At 44.8% G+C, this 20,112-nt stretch overlaps 1 protein-coding gene across 8 annotated transcripts in view; it reads right to left on the reverse strand.

The window, feature by feature from the left end:
- Window positions 1–8,799: 8,799 nt before the first annotated feature.
- Pard3 (par-3 family cell polarity regulator) overlaps window positions 8,800–20,112 on the reverse strand; it is a 548,938-nt gene continuing 537,625 nt past the window's right edge. For all 8 annotated transcript variants that reach the window (XM_052166623.1, XM_052166619.1, XM_052166621.1 and 5 more), the window contains 2 exons: window positions 16,183–16,310; window positions 8,800–10,668 (listed from right to left, as the gene is read on the reverse strand). In XM_052166623.1, the coding sequence (XP_052022583.1) occupies window positions 10,326–10,668; window positions 16,183–16,310 (471 nt within the window). In that variant the 3' untranslated portion in view covers window positions 8,800–10,325. The remainder of the gene's footprint in view (window positions 10,669–16,182; window positions 16,311–20,112) is intronic.

Raw genomic sequence — 20,112 nt, forward strand, 5'->3', positions numbered from 1 at the left:
TGCCCTACCTGGGGATTCATCCTATAAACAGTCACTAAACCCTGACACTATTACGGATGACAAGAAGTGTATACCAAAAGGAGCATGTCATGGTTGTCTCCAGAGGGGCCCTACCAGAGGACCCTCGGTACACACACAGAGGCAGATGCTAACAGCCAACCATTGGATTGGGCATGGGGTCGCCAATGGAGGCGTTGGAGGGCGATCCAGAGAAGCTGAAGGGGTTTACAGCCCCATGGGAAGAACAACAATGTCAGCCACCCAGATACCCCTAGGACTCCCAGGGACTAAACCATCAACCAAGGGGTACACATGGTTCCAGCCAAAAATGTGGCAGAGGAATGCCTTGTAGGGCATCAGTGGGAGGAGTTGTCCTTGGTCCAGTGAAGGCTCAATAGATGCCCTAACAAAGGGAAATTGGGAGGGGGGGCGGTAGGAGTGGGTCAGGTGGAGGGGCATATACTTGGAGGCAGGGGGTGGGAGGAGAGGTTGGGGGTTTTGGGGGAGGAGGAAAACTGGGAAAGGTTTTAGGATTTGAAATGTAAATGAAGATTATATTCAATAAAAAAAAGAAAAATAGGAATTGTATAAAAATGAAAACACCCCAAACTTTGAGACACATATAAAGTCTTGTTGGGTTTTCAGAATTCTGAAAGACACAGCTTACACTCTACTCTCACACACCTTCACTGTCCCACTCTGAGTTCAGGTTCTTCCCATTACTCTCTCACAGTGTCTTTAAGGCTTCGGTCTGCTGGTATGTGTGTGTCAGGGGATGATGCTTCTGTGCTGGGCCCAATGGTTCTCAACCTTCCTAATGCTGCAACCCTTTAATATACTTCTTCATATCGTGGTGAACCAAACCATAAAATTTTGTTTCTTCTTCATAACTAATTTGCTACTTTATGAGTTGTAATATAAATATTTTTGGAGATAGAGGTTTGTCAAAGGAGTGGTAACCCATAGGTTAAGAACCAATGCTTTAGACTGTTGTTTTTGTAGAAACACCTAGGTCCCACAAACTCATCACTGAATACCAGGGACAAAGTAAACATACTGCCTGTACAGAAGGCCATGGATGGATGGGTGGATGGATGGATGGGTGGGTGGATGGATGTATGGATGGATGGATGGATGGACAGATGGATGGAAGGATGCATGTGGTAGAGAGAGAGATGGATGGAAGGATGTATGTGGCAGGAGGGAGGTTTTGGAACTGGGGCTACAACATCCTACCCTTTTGTAAAGGCCCAAGAAGCTCTGAGAAAATAGGCAATGGATGTGAGCACAGACTTCTATCTCTCCCTGAGACTACAAAACTTCCCCATTCTCAAAGTGAAGGGTCAATGCACCAATGAAGGGGGCTTATAAAGAGAGAATTGGGGGTTAAGGGAGTGTGGCATGGCGGTGTGGGGGAAGGGGGAGCCCAGGCTGGTCCATGCCCAAGCACCTTCTCCCCCTGAGGGACCACACACACACACACACACACACACACACACACAGGCATGGTATAGAATAGAGTTTATTCAGTGCAGAGAATGGGAGTTAGAGAGGCAGAGAGAGAGTAGAGAATAGATAAGTAGAGAAGTAGAGGCCAGCCATGACCACATGGAGAGAGGGGGAGGGGAGGAGAGCCCAAGAGGGGCAGAGAGATGAGAGTGCCAAGAGGCAAGAGGGATGAGAGAGAGTGAAGAGAGAGGAGGGGCAAGAAGCCCCTTTTATAGTGGACCAGGTCTATGGGGCGGGCCATACTTAGCTGTTGCCCAGTAAGTGTGGGGTGGAGCTTAGACAGAATACTAACACAAAGCCTGTTTTCTTTTAGAAACCTGAGTCTTCCAGACCCCACCCTCATTAGAAGGCCCTACTTCTCCAGAGGTTTCAAATATCGATCACCCCTTTCTCTATTTCTATTGATACCCATAGCACACAGAGAGGCTTGCTTTCAGTCACACAATGCATATTTTGAGCTTGAAAATCAGATATGTGCCATTCTTAGGTACCATTTCTCTTCCTGTCTTGGAATGTATCCACACTCCTTCTCTGTGACTTGTTAACCAGGCTGTGCCTCTCTACCTCCTACACAATCTTCGCTAGCTCATTCTGTGAAGATCAGAATACCCGAGTCATCATCTTGAAGCTTCATTTGTCTTATGTTGGCTTCAACACTCAACTATCCTTCAAACACACCGACCTGTGTTTCTGAACTACCTGGCTCCAGGAAGCTTGCCCCGAGGTGGCTCCTGTAGGAATCATTCCTACCCAGATTTCCTCCACTCTACCTAATAGGCATGCTCGTGGGCGGCAGCTATGTCCACGTCCAGCATCCCTTCACCAACCTTGTTTCAAGTCCTTCTTCAGTCCTTTTTTCCCCCTTCTGATAATTATTATAATAAACTCTCTCCCCTCAGATAAACTTACCTGGCAAAATAATTGTAAGGCAGGCCTTCTCATTTTGGGGGCATGAGGGTGGAGATGGTTTGTGTTTCTAGGTATTTGTGTGTATGCAGGTGAATGTGGGGGGCACATACATGTGGAAGTAAGAGTACAGCCTCAGGTGTGGTTCTTGGGAGCCTTATCTTTGGAGACAGGCTTTCTCACTGGCCTGGAGCTCACTAATTATACTGTCCTGGCTGTGCCACTCTCCCAAGTCCCCAGCACTTGGGTACAAATGCGTGGCTGCCACTGGGACAGGTTCTGGCAACTGAGCTCAGGTCCTCACACTTGCTCACAGGTGCTTTATCAACTGTACCATCTCCCCAGCCCTCTTCTCCATCTTTAAAGGAAGCAGCCATGCTGATACTGTGGCACAGTACAATGGGGCATTGCATATGCCCGGTGGGGAACTCACTTCCTCCAGTTCTCCCCTCAACCCTCTGCTAACTCCAGGAGAAATAGTACTATCTTCATCTCCCCGTCTGTTCCTGACTCCTGCTCTTTTCAACATGCTAAGTACCACTCTGGATGGTACTTATTTTAACTCATTCCCAGCACTTGCAGCAGTACAGTCAGAGCTATGAATGAATGAATGAATGAATGAATGAATGAATGAATGAATGAACGATGAATGAGTGAGTAAACATGAGATAATTAGTTTTGGGGAAATGTCTCCACATTGTACTGTCAGAATCATTCCTTTCCGATTTCCTACATTCAGGCAGGAGCCATCTCTAATTCCAGCATCCTTTGACCAACCTTGTTTAGGGTCCTTTTCAGGCCATATAAAATGGCTTCTTCTTTAGAAAATCAATACTGGCTTCTTCATGGCCTTCCTGTTACCTTGAACAAATCACACAAACAGGATGTCCGTGATTTTCAATTAATCCATAGGGAATGCCTAAAAGGACTTAAGATCCACAGCTGAAGACACTAACGCAGCGTCTGCAGCAACCAGCCGGATTCCAGGTCCCTGATGAGCATCTCCTAATGAAAGGGGAGCACATTTCCTGGCTGACAGGAAGGAGAGCCAGAAGAACCAAAGGAAGCGCCTCATTCAAGCGATTAGATACTGGAAACTCGGTCCTTGGCCAGTCATTCTCCCAGATGCAGAGAGCCTCTGGCTGTCTAGTGTCTTCTCCGGGGGTGTGAGGTTGCAGACCAGCTGCAGCATCTATCCTGGCTTCTGCTTCCTGGCCCTGTGGTCCATTTTCAGGAGAAAGCCTGCATTACAGACAATGAATGTGCCCCACACAGGAGCCCTGAAGAACTTCCCAGAGGAGGGTGATCCCCAGTCAGTTGCTCTATCTCTCCTCATGCTCTGGAAGGCAGGCCAGTCTTGGCACCCCTCAGCCTCTCTGAGATATCACAAATATGTTTGATTGAGATCTTAAATGAAATAAGCCATTGGCTTCACTTGGAATGTATCAGAGATAAGAGTTTCTTTCCATGCATAATTAATAGTCTACTTCTTTGAAGATAAATTCTGTCTATCCAACTATTAATGGATCATTTCCCTTTGCCTGTTGTTATGCCGTTTCTTTGCCCAAAGTAAAATACAATACAAAGAAAAAAAGGATTGGTAAAGAATAAATTTTCCTAAAAGTAATTTACATTTTTCCCCAATGAGAAAAGCTGGAGAATGTTTTAAATGTGTGTCCAGCTGACAGCCAGCTGCAAAAGTCTCACATCTTAGTGGGCTTCACCTCTTGGTGCTGAAAGTGCCAGTGATATAGCACAAATCACATTGCTTTGCAATCTGCCAGCGCCTCTTTTATTCTAGATGGGTTACAGGCCTCTCGTACATCTGCTGGGACGACTTTTGTTATGCCAGCCCTGTGCTTGGCCATGTTCAGTTTCCCTGAGGCTGTGGCCTACTTGCTTTCCAAAAACATGTTTATTGTTTCCAGTTTCCTTCAAGTCTTTATTTTCTCATCATTAAATAGCCTGACTTGGTAGTTCCCTGAAGTTCCCAGAAAACAAAACAAAACAAAACAAATAAAAACAAAAAAACCACACATATATACACACACAAAAAATCATACCTATACTAAAACATTCTTCAATGGTCATTGATGTATCAGAACTTCAGTGATCATGGAAAGGTTGCTATGTTGCAGGTCCAAGGTCAGGTTGTCTTGGGTTATCTTAGCCTGTAAATAGCCATTTGTTGCCCTCCTGTGTGAGACCTAACATCCTTGGAAGGAATACACACACACACACACACACACACACACACACACACACACACACGAATAGGTTCTTTGCTCCCATCAACTTCAAAGCTAAGAATGATAGCAGCTAGCACCTGTGGCTTGTAGCTGAGATTTCCACCATTTTGCCATACCCTGACATTTCCACCAAGCTATTTTTGGAAAGTACTTTTGATTTATGATTGTTTTTGTTTCCTCACTGGGACAAATGGTATCTGAGGTAATCTAATCTATGTTTCCTAGCCATGATCATTAGTATTTGCCTCTAGAATAAGCTGTCTCTTATTCTCTTTATGATGAGATTCCTTTTAAGAGGAAGTAATTCTTTCTGGTCTACTAGTCATGAACGCTGACATGCTGGAGCCATGCAGTGAACCTCTAGTCACTAATAAGGGACTGAAGCAGACCCTGACTTGAGGTCAAGATGTCTCGGTGGCAGTAAAGGCCCATTAAAGTAAAGCTATTTCCTTCAGATCCAGAGGATCTGGCTTGGTAGTTGGTCAGCTGATTCATCTGTCTAAAGGACCACCCTTCAGGAAGGCAGTACCACTTGAAGCCACGCTAAGTGGATAGGAGAGAAAATTATCCCTTTAATATGATGTTTTTCTTCCCAGAATCTCCATTGTCAGTGAACATTGTAGAATGTTCAGGAGTAGTTGCTTACAAGACCTTAGACAACTTTGTAAGTCTGTCTACTTCTGAATTACTCAGAAAAGTGCTACTTTTTCCATTTTTTCTTTCTGTGTCTCAGCATGCTTTCTCTGGTACTTTTGGTCTTGTTCCTCTCTGAAGTTCCCCTCCCTCCCTTTTTGCCAAGTGGATGCCTCTTGATCACAAGGCTGACCTGCATACTGACCTGACTCAAATGGCATGGATTCTCTCTCTTCCTCTACTTCAGGCAGCTGCTAAGGTTCACAGTTCACTGCTTTGGGGTTTTTCTTTTAAACTCAGATAAAATTGTCATTGAGCTTTCCTCTGAGTTATTTTATTAACAAGACCTAAAATTGCAAGTGAGGAGTACGATTTCTCCTTAACACATTGTGAATTCATAGTGACTTCTCAAATTTTCCAGTAAGAAGCAAATGTTTTAAATATGAGATGTTGTGAAAAGGCCATTATATGTGCATACATATCAGTGTGTGTATTTGTATACATTATACACATATATAACTTTAATTACACATGGATAGTATTAGGAGCAACATAATTAATTAAACTTTTGTTGTACTGAGGGTTGAACCTAGGGAGGGCTTTGCACAGCTAGATGGGTACTGTAGTTATCAGAGCTGTATTCCCTGCCTACCAAAATGATATTACTGACTTTATATCTCTTCATACCTTCTTTTGTGTTTAGTTTAAATGAAAAGCACAGTTAGCATTAAATAAGAACATAAAAACTATCACAAACATAATCTTTCCCTACCTCTGTGTGGTAGGGATAGAACCCAAGAATCTACATGCATTACCCAGCATTCCTAACTCTTTGTCATCTTTATCTGGAGACAAAGTATCAATAGTGTAGGCAGGCCTTCAAACCATGATCCTCCAGTCTTAGGAGTAGCTGGAATTACCCCCAAGACTAGGTCGGGATCTTTGGTTTTTGATGAAATCTTTGTGCCATAATAGTGGACCAAAGTTAGGGTTTGCACTGAACAATGAAGAGATGTGTGCTGCTGCTGCTGCCACCACCACCAATACCAATGGATATTGAATGAAAGCAAGCCACACATGAGCTGAACCCTAAAACCAGGCCGGTTCTGATACTCATGTTGTCTATCTTGTCTCTTGCAAACTACAATATACAGTCCTTCCCCACTTGTGAGCCACTGAGTCCTAAGCTAGACTGTTCAAACAGCAAACCCTTCAAAGTTGTACTTAAAACATTTACCTCATAAAAATCCTTCATAGAGGCCTTGTACCAAGCCTCTGCACTGCTCCAGGAGGCCAGTGATGCTGTGGAGAATGGCTAGTGAGGAGACACCCACAGCTCCACTGGGACTAAACCATTAAAAGGCTTTTGGAAGCCAGCAATGGTGTGAGATGAACCATCAGCCATTCAGAGAAAGGGTGTTTTCTGCACATTTAATTGATCCTAGGAGCTGGAAAAACAGGAACTCTTCAGAGCTCTCTGTGGGGGCAGTTGGCTTTGTTCCTGCACTGTCCTCCTCGGTCAGTCTCTCTCCCTGTCAGTCGCCTCTGCCCCAGAGCTAGGGGTAGAGCTTGCTGTAAAATGTAAATCAGAAAAGAAAAATGGATCATTTATAGCTGAATGCAACTTGTGTGTGTGTGAGTATACATGTGGTATGTGTTGTGTATGTCTGTGTAGTATGTGTGTACTGTATATGTGTGGGGTATGCAGGTGGGCTACATGAGTGTATATACACACGTGTGTGTGGTATGTATATAGTGTGTGTGTTTGTACATGTAGTATGGGAATATGGGTGTGGTGTGTGTGTATGTACTATGTATGTGTGTGTGTGTGTGTGTGTGTGTGTATGACAGAGGGTGGGGGGAGAGAGAAAGAGGCAGAGAGGAAGACAGACAGGAAACCATCTAATGGAGGAAATGGTATCTTCTATATGGAGGGCAATGCCAGCCTTACCTTTATCAGGAACTTCGAGAGTGACTATTAGCCCCTTGCTTTTAAAAAGAGAAAGAAAGCTTATGTTCAGAATTATACCCTCACCCTCACATGGTTTTTTAAAGTCACTTTAATCCAGCATGCTTTTGATCTAGTCATTACTGAGAGCTGAAGGTGATTCTCCATTAAAACTGCCCCTCCTACATTCCCACTCTCTGACCTGTGAATGCTCTCGCTACCTGCCTTATTAAGAGTGATATCCTGTCTCTGAAGTAAGAAAAGAAGATTATCTCTTTATGTGTCATCACTGAAGAAACCTTTTTTTCAAAAGAGAAAGGGGGAAATAAAAGATAATAGAAAGACAGCATTCTACAGATATTTAATTTTTTTTTCTGGTGCACTATGCTTTCCAAAGGAGGGGACTGCTGTCATCCCAGGTGGTCCTCAAGGCTTTAGTGACATGCTTTCCTGTGACTGTAAACAAAAGTGGGAATAATGCCATTCCTGCTTGGTTACAGGTGGCCTTTGACTGTGTTTGTGTGTGTGTGTGTGTGTGTGTGTGCCTGGCTGAGTTCTGAGGCCTCACAGGATGATGTGGAAGCACACCAAATGCACAAACATTGAATCACAGGTGCTCTGTACTGTGTGATTGTGCCTGCTACAGTGTAGACAGCAGGTGCATTTTCAAGTGAAACTCCAGGCATGGGGAAGCTGGTTAGAGGGACACGATGTCACCTGGCTGTCAGCCGTCTGGAGGGTCACAGTTAGGGTTGTGATGTAACCTGGCTGTCAGCTGTCTGGAGGGCCACAGAGGGAGGTGACATCACCTGTCAGCTGACTGGAGGGCCACAGTTAGGGCTGTGATGTCACTTGGCTGTCTAGGGGGCCACAGTAAGGGCTGTGATATCACCACCTTCATCAGATACCCAAAACCCTCCTGTTCTGATGACTAGGGGTGGGAGAGTAGGGGGCCACAAAAAAGAACTTTGTTTATAAAGGGGAAGCCCACAAGAGGAGGTGTTGGTTACTGCCCATGGGGTGGTGGTTAGTCACCTTTCTTGTATCAATAAGAATCTTTGGCCAATATCACCAAAGATAGCACTAGACATATGTGGTACTCTGTATGATCTCTTCCCTTTAAGTCCTTTAGCCCATACCTCCCAGGGGCTCCTTTGGGCTCTTCAGGTCTTCTGCAATCCTTATTAATAAATGGCTCCATATATATATATATATATATATATATATACCATAATAAAGAATAATAGGCCATGTATTTCAGAGGGAGTAGGTGGCATGGGAGGGGCTGGAAGAAGGAAGGGAGAAACAATATAATTAATATGAATCGAATAAAAATATATAAAAATTTAAAAGAAAAAAATGGAGCTCTGGCACTTCCCATTCCCTCTCCTTGGGTGGTCAAACACTCCCTCACTTAATCCTGTATTTGCATAGATAGAAGAAGAAACTTTCCACTTTTACTAAATATGTTTTTTAAAAAAGACATCTGTTAATATACTTAAAAAAAAAAACAGCTAGGAGGGGGTTTGCCAGCAAAAAAAGAGACACTGCAAAGAACAGGAAGAAATATGTCTTTTATTAGAAGTCTTATATGTACAGGGGACAGCTGTCCCTCACAGCTTAAGAAGGCTGCAAGAAAGCCACTGCTGTCCAAGGTCACCACACTTACTTACACTGGAAATACCACTTAAAAACCACTGAAAGTCATTAACAGATAAAGCCATTCACACAGATGCAGGGAGACACGGCGCCTGTGGACACTGCGCGTTATCTTCTAAAAACAAGTCTACACAAAAAATACAATGGTAAAAAAAAATAGGCATATCAATACATGTCTTTTTTCTTTCTTTTTTCTTTTTGTTAATACATGGTACTCTGAGCCTTTTGCTCAAGGTTTGTTTGTTTTTTTTTTTTCATATAGAGATTCACAGGCACTTTAGCAACCCAGCCTTGGTTTACAATACAGGATGTTCAGACCAACAGATGAACAGCGGGGACATGAGGAGGGCCTCATCACACAGGCATGCACAAAAATGTGACTCCTGGTGCTCAGGGGGTCATCAAAATGTTCTCAAGTGGGATGGCTCTTCTCTTGTCTTTATGATAAACAACAGAATTACTTAGTAATGTCCCCTCCTCAGGAAGGGACACAGTACAAGGGAATAGGAGACAAATACTGGCTCCAATCTCAAAAGCAGTATCGAGATTGATTCTCAGAATCCAAAGTGACTGACTTTTTTCCTTGTCCCACTCGGTGCCTTCCTTGCCAACCTACTGTGACACAAATGAAGTAAAATAAGGATAGGATAGACTGGCCTAAGTTCACTCAGAGAATCTTCCCTCATTTCCTATTTCCTTCCCCAGGGTGCAATGCACACAGGCCACTCTCATGTCCCTTGTTCCCAAGTGTCATGAACGTGACTGAACACGTGTATTTATAAACGCAGACTAGAACCATTGTGACACGGGTAGTGGAGTTATAAGGCAGTTGGAAAGTACCCCCCATGCCCCACAACCGAACAGCACTGGCATATGGCTTAGCTTCTTCACTACCACCTTAGAGCCTTCATGCCCCGAGGATCTGAGGAAAGAAAGGGAACCCCAGATTGAGTGGGAGAACAGGGGTACCCCTGCTGCAAAGTTCTAGAAAGCCCTCCTTCTGATGCGCGCCGCAATCACTTCCATCTACCAGAGGCTGAGACGTCACTTCCGGGGGGAATGGGCATCAGCAACATCTGCAACTTCGGGAGCCACTCTCTTAAGATGAAGCTGTGACGTCCATAGGCATCTTAGGCATGGAGCTGAAGTTTCCGGTACTGCAGAGAAGCAGGTAGTTGATGCCTTGAACTTGAGATTGGGGTTGGGTGGGGATGGGGTGGGGTCCCTTCCACGAGAGAGTTGCAGTGGCAAAGACATTAAGGCCTTCCATTTCTTTGCTCATGCTGCTTAAAGGCACTGATACCAGCGATAGAAGCGTTCTGTAGTACCACCAAAGGTCTTTTAAAACTCCAAGAGCGCAAGTCTTCATGGGGAAACGTCCTTTATTGCATGACACAAAATGTTGTCATCCTCCTTTGAGCTCAGGAGTAGAAGGGCCGCCCTTTCTCGGGTGTCTGCAGTCTGTTCAGCCTGGCTACCTGAGACGGAGAAGGGGGTACATCTTGCCGGAAGGGCCCTCTGACTCCATCAGCTGGTGGCTGCTTCTTCAGCTGCTGCTCTTTCCGCCTCTGCTCCTGTCGGAGAAGCTCCTGGGTCTCCAGCATGACCCTGGCGTTGAAGCCATGTCCACCTAGATAGCCGTTCCTTGAGCCCTGGTAACTGGAATACCTGGGGTTCTCCTTGGCACTCTGGAAGCCTTCGCCAGGGGCGTAGTTCTGTTCCCAGGAATCCTGGGACATGGAGCTGGCATTCTTCCTGCTTTGTCTAGCAATAAAGCAAACAAGTCAGTCAGGGATGAGAGAGAGAAATAAATCTCTAGGCTTTAGCAAATATCATCATGACCTGATCACCCACCAGGTATCATGGTCAGGGGCTGGAGATCTCAAAATTGATTATCAGAGCTTGGGAAGATACCAATACCTGGGCTGCTAAACCATGTCATTTCTCAAGCATAATGATCTAAGTTCAAGCCACCAAGCCCATGCAAAAAGCTGGGTGAGACAGCACACGTTCGAAATTCCAGCACTGGGGAGGAGAGACAAGAAGATCGATGGGGCGAGCTGCTGTGCTAGCCTAGCCTACTTGGTGAGGCTCCAGACCATCAAGAAACCCTACCTCAGACAAACAAGGTAGATAGTTCCTGGAGAATGACACTTGAGGGTGCCCTCTGATTTCATGTGCACACACATGCATCTGCACTGAATATGTAGCCACTCCACAAAAACCAAATAAACAAAAAAAAAAACTTGATTGTACTCAGCCAGTCTCTAGTTTCAGCTAAGTGATCAATGCTAACAGAACAAAAGACAGAAGCAGACTCAGCAGATATTCAGGAACAGGTGCTTCTCCTAGCTTGAGGTGCCCTCTGTTTTCCTCAGGGCAACCAGGTCCCCTGTAGTGTGGGCACAGATGCAAGTGTATAAGCAGCATCTAGCTTTGCAGTACCACTGCTCACTTGAGTGCTACTGTTCAGGTCGAAGCTACCCACATGAACAGCGTATCTAGCTGCTGCCAGGATGTTAGAAAACGATGCAGGTTGCTCGTTTTCATCTTCCAGAGACTGGGACATCACTCTGTCATGAGGCAGCTTATGTGATAGACTGCAGTATGAGCTCAGACAAAAAATAAAGTATGAGCTGGGCCAGCTCAGCTGCAAGAGCACTGGCCTAGCAAACCGGATGCCTGGCCTCCATCCCCAGAACCACATAAACCAGGGGTTGTATTACATGCCTATAATTCCAGAATTTGTGAAGCAGAGGCAGGAGGATCAGAAGTTCAAGGTCATCCTTGACTATATAGTGAGTTCAAGACTAACCTGGGTGACGAGACTGTCTCAACAACAACAAATCATCAACAAAACAAGTAATGCAGCAAGAAGCCCCCTATAATCTTCAGCTTGGCTCTCTGGAGTTCTGTGTATCAGTAACTGGCACAGGTTAGGGTTGCACAACTTCCTGTCTAGAAACACTATTTTTTCCCACATCTCAACTTAGATAAATCATTTCCTATCACCCCAGGATAGGGAGGCAAACCCACACTGCACAGAAACTTCACCTCCTACTACTTCTGCAGGAGGCTGGCTGTGATTTTCAGGGAACATGATTCTGAAACATCTTTAATTTACTATCAAAGTTCTAGATACCTCTATGAATTTGCAATAAGATTGCCTTTGATAAAGCATAACAAGTTTGTGCCAGGAAGGAAGACATGCCCTATTTTTCCTCCTTGAAAATAGAAGGGGGAGGAGAGAACAGTCATAAAGAAAATGTATTATTACTCCATTTATCAACACGAAAAGCATCTGGTGGCAGTAGGTAGAGCCTGCCTGCATCAGCTTCTTGCATGAAGATACCATGGGAGGCCACTATGTTTCCCATAGGAGCAGAGTGATCAGCATCGGAATGTTCTGGAATGCTGGTAATATGGTCCAGTGTAGAACCTGCCCATTTTCCACATGGCTGAAATTGAGGGAGACGACTGTGGACGGAAATAAACTCTCAGTGTCACCACCAGCTCTGTGATCCACTGAGAACAGTGGCTCCCATCTGGCTCTCCTCATGGGAGCCACAGCAGAATCCTCAGGTGGGACGAATTAAGTTCCCTTGTTTAAAGCACTGATTGTCTTCACTTAAAAAAAAATCATAAACTAATCCTACCAGAGATGGTGACAGATAATGTTAGGGTGAAGTTTGGGATTTGACAAATGTCATCTCTTCACCCATGACCTCCTGACACTATAGCTAGCCACCTTCCTCCCTGACCCTGCATGTTCTCTGCACAAAAAGGTAAGCTTTGGCCACCCTGGGAATGCAGATTCTTTCTGCATTGAAATTTGTGAAAATTCACTGATGTTTGTGGGGGTGGAGGAGAAGATGCTGTGGGAGGAGAAACTTGTTTTGTAGATCAAGTTTGCTTCAGATTAATGAGTACATGAGAACAAAATAAAGAAATTCCTGAGGTTTGAAATAGGGTATGGGGAACATGCTCTCTCTCTCTCTCTCTCTCTCTCTCTCTCTCTCTCTCTCTCTCTCTCTCTTTCTCTCTCTCTCTCTCTCACACACACACACACACACACACACACACACACACACACACACAAAAAAAAAAAAAAACCCACCCGTCTTTTACTGTCCTTGGCGAGGAAGCTATTGGTGTCCATACCTTCTTTATTAGGAAAGAATTAGCAATGAATCAATGCAAGAAAGGAAGAAAAGGAGGCAGACAGTGTTTCCTGTTTAGAAGGCTGAGGAAATGGCTCAGTGACCAAGAGCTCACTCTGCAAGCATGAATACCTGGGTTAAATCTCCCAGAACCCATGTAAAAAGCCACACGTGACTGCTCATATTTGTAATCCCAGTGCTTAGAAACAGGAGGATCTTTGGGGCTCTCTGGCCAGCCATCCTAGCCTAACCAAGGATCTCTAGGTCCAGGGAGAGACATTTGTCTCGGGAAGTAATACTGATGATGCCTGGCCAATATTAGTTGAGATTGTACTTTGGCCTCCACAGGCATGGACACACATGTGCCTGTGCACCAGTGCACATGCATAAACATGTTCCTACTTGTACACATGGCAAGGGGTAAAGGGGGAGAGAGGAAAAAGAAAGGAGGAGAGAAAAGGACAGAGAGAGAGGGAGAGGGAGGGGGGAAGAGAGAAAGAATGGATCAGCATTTGAATGTTCTGAATAGTCATCAATATAATACACAGACACAGAGATATACACAGACGCACAGAAACAGACACATATACAGACACACACACACACACACACACACACACGCCTACATTAGAAGTTAAACATCCAAGTACCTGGCATAGGGAAGAATAGTTTAGAACCACAGAGATTCAGATTCTGAACTGTCACTTGGTTACAGTGTGGCCTGGAGGAGTTGTGTTTTCCAGGCCCAAACTATCTCATTTGCCAGATGGGCTATAGTTGCTAACTGTATAAGGTACTGGAGAGAAATCAGTGAACCACCAAATGTAAACTGCACAGAATAGAGACTGGCTCTCTTCAAATGACTTAAGGGATCTGGAGAGCAAGTCAGTGTCTAATATTAGCTTCTAGATTTAGGGTACAAAGGGATGATGACCACTTTTGGGACAAAAGGGAAGAAGTAGGAGGTGCACTGTTAATTATCCCTCTCTTGCAGAGACAAGTAGGTTAGGATCCAAGAGTTGGTGCCTAATGATGGTCAATCCACAAACAGTTGTATATCCTGCCCGTGGTCATTCAAAAATACCACAGCAATGGCAGCCATCTATGTGCTCTCAATGGATTTGTTCACAGTCATACCTAGGTCAGCTTGGTGTGACCCTCTGGGCATCTTACTGTACACTCACTTGTTTTAGTTAATGCTTCACTCCACAATTGAGCTTGTGTGCCAGACTACACTGGTGTCCAATGCACACAACTTGTTTGCACGAATCATCAGAGGTCAAGCGCTCTGACAAGAACAAAACATTTCCCAAACTTGGAGTTGACTGTTGCTTATGAAGGCGGCCCACAACCTCTCTGATCTTCTGCTAGAATCAATTCATACCACTGCTTGCAGCAACTAGCTGTGAGTGGTAGGGCTGGCAGGTTCTCCTGCCTAACCTTCCCCCTACATACCAAAGCTTGCATGGAAGCCATTTCCTCAAGAGAAGAGTATGAGGCTGAGAGCTCCTGGTTGCTCTTGCTGAAACTTACATAACCCTTTACTCTGCTTTTTTTTTTTTTTTACATCTGAAGTGAATGAAATTACTTAAACTAGGAAGATACAATCAGCCAGGAGGGAAAATTCATTTTTCTATTGTGGGAACAATACTCAAGCAGCTGTAGTGCTTCCAAGAGTAGAAGTCAGTCGGCTTGAGCTTTGGTCTAGCCAAACATGAACAAGAACACAGTCCCTAGAGCTCTGCTGTAGAGGACTGATGTGTCATGGCCCACTAAGGTGGCCTTGGAGGTGGGACCACAGCCAGTGTATAAGCCTATCCCATCCTCATGCTTGCCTTTGAGATAGAACGCCAGCAACATGGCCAATGGGAGGTGAATTCACACAAGGGGCCCTTTCCAAAGTCCCAAACCACAGAGCACCAGAGGGAGCCTCACACCTGATAACATTCTGAATTCCAGAAGGGGATTCCTGGGTGGCTTTGGACTCCGGTCATGAATAGGGGAGGATGTCAGCATGTATGGGATTCAAGTATGTTGTTGGAAGGACTTACTGACTGGGACTCTGAGAAAGCCATTCATTTCCTTCATTTTCCTGAATTGTTTATTGGCAAGATGGGAAATCTCCAAAGAACCTTGTGCAGACTTAAACCTCAATGCCTCTTACCCAGCATAGGCTAAATGACCTCAACAGCTAATCCCTATACAACCACAAGATGAAGAGAGTGTTCCAAAGATATATAGAATCACAAATGCAAAGAGACAGCAGAATGAACTGGTTAGCATGTCAACACCCTGTGAGTGCATAGGGAGAGCTTGCCTTATCTCCCTTTGACTAACAACAGTGAATGTCCAGTTCTTTGAGGAAGTCATGATGGAGATTACTTAACTTTAGAAGAACTTGCCTTTATCAGAAAGAGATGCAAGTCCATTTCCATCAGGATTGGCTGATAAGATAAGCACCCACCTTCTACAAATTGTTTTGGCTCAAATTCATTCCTTTTCTTTGAGATGGAAGAAACAAATATCTAATGGCCCTCATATAGAGGTGAGTGGTTTGAAGGAGTCTGGAAAAAAATTTGTGGTGCTTTCAATGTTTACTCTGCACTATGTAGTTCCTGGGAGGAAGACTTAGATAGAAACATAGTAGCAATTTCAGTGTGTGTATATGCATGTTCTGGCCCTTTCACAGAGGACACCTGGAGCTGAGGTCCCACCTCTTAGAAGCTTCTCTTGCTCCACTGTCAGTTAATGAGTCAGATACCTCTGGGACTCTCTACACTTCTATACAGAGTGATGGCAGAGACAGGGGGCAATTAGAATGAGGTTTGTGGCCACGCATCAACAGATATGAGTGCTTGTTCCTGCTGTAACTAATAGAGCCTGGGTGCACGCAGGAGCATTCACCCCGGAACCCTAGAGCCAGACAAGCAAAAGTAGCATTATATTCTTTTTACCAATAGGGGCGCAATTTCACTTTTGGAACGGGCATTTTGGCCTTAGTGGCGCTGCCAAGAAGTGCCCCTCCCAAGTCAAGCATGGCCATACTGCTCCCCACTCCTTGGTGACCCTGGTCCAAGCTGGGAAGGCCATTTCTACAGCGCTGAGGGCTGCTGCTCACCTTGGCAGGGAGCTGTACTGGCGCTGGGCCTGCTGGAAGCTCTCTCGCTCCTCCTGGCGCTGTCGCTGTACTTGAACCTCCACTGACACGGAGTGCCGACCACTCTGCGATGCCGGCCGTGAGCTGGACTGTGGGAGAGAGATGCATCTTGTCAGTAAGAGAATGACACCTGCCTTGTCATGCCAAGAGTGATGTCACTTCAGTTCTGGTTCTTCTGAGGTGCCGGGATAGGACTCAATGTTTGCCCATGCTCTGTGCTCTGCCTGAATGACACTGCCAAGCCTTCAGAGCTGACTCTTGACTAAATGACTTTGAAATGTTTTACAGACTCTATGATCTTATCCACATCTAGTTTATTGTTATTTTACTTTATTATTCTGAGACAGGATGTCATGTAACCCAGACTGGGCTTGGATTCACTGTGACTCTGAACTCCTTATCCCCTTGTTTCCACTTCCTGAACACTGGAATCAGAAGAATACCTGGTTTATGTGGCACTGGGTATGGAACTCAGGGCTTCGTGTATGTGGGTAACCACTATACCAACTGGGACACCTCTCACTCGACCTTTGAGAAAAGAACCATATCATATCTTGGCTGAGTTTTTACAGACTCCACTTTAACCTGTGACTTTAGTTTGGGTACATCATTTAAAATAGAGCGGCCAACTTGCTAGTGTTTCTTACTGAGGCTTGGTAAATACCAACATAGATGGTAGCTGACATCCCTTACATAGCAAACACAAAGCTCAGATGAGAAGTTAAAACCGGGCTGGGTGGTAGTGGTGCATACTTTTGATTCCAGTACTCTGGAAGCAGAGGCAGGCATATCTTTGTGAGTTTGCCTCCAGAGCAAGTTCTAGGACAGCCAGAGCTATACAGAGAAACCCGGTCTAGAAAAAACAAAAACAAAAACAAAAACAAACAATCAAGGGAGGGAAGGAGGGAGGGAGGGAAGAGGAGGAGGAAGAAGAGGAAGAGGAAGACGTTGTTGTTAAGACCAAATTCAGAGGGCTGGTAATGTAGCTCAGTTTGTAAAATGGTCACCAAGCATGTAGGACATCCTGGCTTTATTTCCTGTATTGAATAAACTGGACACTGTAAAACACACCTATAATCCCAGCACTTGGGAGATAGAGGCAAAAGGATCAGAAAATGAAGGTTAACCAAAACAGTGAGATTGAGGCCAGCCTGGGCTACACGAGACCCTGTGTTTAAACCAACCAGTGAACCAACCACCACAACAAAAACAAAATACAAATTTGCTGCCATAACTGATAAATGGCGGCATTCATAGGCCTGTGACTTAAGGTTTGCTGAGCTGGTGAACACTTAGCAGTTGTCTCTTTTGTCCTACCAATGGTAAACAATATGCATAGCCTACTTCTATTATGAAGCTCAATTTTGAAACTAAAGACCAGCTTAAAGGAGGCACTGTTACCAAATATAGGCCTTTGTCTCCAAGGATGTCAGCCAAAGGGGACCGGGGACCCTTAGACCCTTACCATAGCATAGACCTGTAAGCTAATGAATACTGAATGTACTAGTTTAACACATCTCCCTTGATCAATGGGAAGAGATAATTGGCCAATGTGAGACCTAAGAGAGACATCTTTACTCCACCTGGTCATACACTCTGGCCAGCAGGTCATGTGTGGAGTGTGTTTTTCATTTACAGTGGATTATCAAATTTATACATTATTCTGTGTAGAGCAAAATAACCAGCAGCTTCACAGAATACCCAGAGATGGCATCCTGCTGCTGGTACCTATCTTTCTACCCATCCATCTTGTACACCTCTATGGCACTGCATAGTATACATATTCCATGTGAAGAATATCAGGTAAAAAGATCTAACTGATTTTTATCACTGAAAACTAGTGGCAGGCTATGACACAATAATGGCTTTGTAAAGTAACAGTCTTCGAATTCATAGGACAGTGTTAAGGTAACATGAGTCCTATCTCCTGAAGAATAGCTCCCCCCACCCACACCGTTGGCTTTTGTCTAAAGAGAAACTCAGCAACATTAGTTGCTCTCTTTCAGGATGAAGCACCTTATGGACTCATAAGCAATAATTAGGCAATGTCCAGGACATAAATCTAAAGCAGATATCCTCAGCTGGCATATGTTTTTTTTAAAAAATCCCAGTACAAAAATAATGTTGCAAGCAATTAGACTTTATGGTTCCCAGTCTGTGTTGATGGAAATTCACAACCATACTAGCTGAGGCAGATGTGTGGCAGAAGCTATATCCAACACAGTTCAAAGAAAGAATGCACCATGTATCTTCAGCGCGGAAAAACACTGAGGGGTGGGAAATGTTTCAGTGGGTACAGTGTATGCTGTGTAAGCATAAGGATCCAAGATTGGATCTCTAAAACCTGCCTAAAAGCTAGGCATGGTGGTGGTGGGCACTTGTAATCCCAGACCTGGAGGAACAGAGACAGAGGTAGAAGGAGCCTTGGGGCTTACTGGACAGACAGCCTAGCCTATTGGTGAACTCTATTTTCAGGAAGAAACCTTATCTAAGGAAAGGAAGGAAGGTAGATGACTCCTAAGGAATGACACCTGAGGCACACACACACACACACACACACACACACACAGAGAGAGAGAGAGAGAGAGAGAGAGAGAGAGAGAGAGAGAGAGAGAGAGAGAGAGAGATGATAGATAGGTAGATTGATTTTCTCCAGTGCGTTCCTGCATTGATGCACACAGCATCCTCTACGTTAATGAAGACAGGCATCTTCTGTCCCTTCCATGAGGCAGGATGCCACTAAACTACTGGGTGGTGGTGCACCTGCTGGAGCTTCAGGTACATCACCAGACAGGGAAAATACACAGTGAAAACTGCATGGTTCACACCATAGCCCCAAAGTGCCCCGTTTCCTTCCTCCTCGTCATTGTGAGCTACCCACACATGTCAGGAAGGCGCTGGCATTCTGCGATAGGATTTAGTAAGCAGCAATTTAAACTCACGCTGTTTTCTGACACACTGCTTGCAGGGACGTGAAAAGAAAATGGAAGATCTTACGGAAATGCAGGTATATTTTTAAGTTGTTTCTCCCAGTGGCCTGAAAATTTGATTCTGACAGAGGGGGAAGAAAGTTGAAGGGCTTCTGTTTCTTCAACTGTGCACTTTCTGACACTGTTCAAACCTTGTCAGTTATAAGTATATACTGAAGCTCTGGCAGACTCCAGGAGTGATCAGCACGGGGGCTGCAGCGTGCACAAGTGAATGACTGAGGTGCTGACAGACTGACGCCTCATCTAATCAGACAGAAGCTTCAGCCTCATCCTTATTTCACACCCCTTCTTCCAGACCTGTAAAAGGGCATGCCAGTCACGACAGTCGCCTTCATCTTAAGAGGCAACTCTAATAGACCACGTGTCTTAGGGAAGATTGCATACATGACTAGTGCATAGCAACAAGTCAATAAAAATCACTCTGGCAGCCTTCACACTTGTTCAGAAATTAAAAGTAACTTGGAGCTTGGGAAATAACTCAGTTGATGACTTCCAAACCCAGCACCGGGGAGGAGGAGGAGAGGGGAAAGAAGAATAAGGAGGAAGAGGGGAGGAAGAAGAGGAAGAGGAGGATCTGGAGCTGCCAGGTTTGCATACTCAATTATAATCCAAGCAATGGGGAGGCAAAGGCAAAGGGGGCCCTAGGTCTCACTGGCCAACCAAAGCAGTGAGCTCCAGGTTCAGCAAGAAACCATATCTCAACAAAACGAGCATGAATGGTATTCAAGAAATAACCGAGGTTGTTTTGACCTCCACATGCACATACATGATAATACACTTGCATATACACACGTACACGCACACACAGAGTAATCTCTCAAAGGTTCAATGCAGATCTCATAATCATAATGAGAACAGTTGATGAGAAGCAATCCCATCTTCAAAGCCTGCACTTCAGTCC

The sequence above is a fragment of the Apodemus sylvaticus genome, chromosome 21 (assembly GCF_947179515.1).
Source record: "Apodemus sylvaticus chromosome 21, mApoSyl1.1, whole genome shotgun sequence".
NCBI classification, from domain to species: Eukaryota; Metazoa; Chordata; class Mammalia; order Rodentia; family Muridae; genus Apodemus; species Apodemus sylvaticus.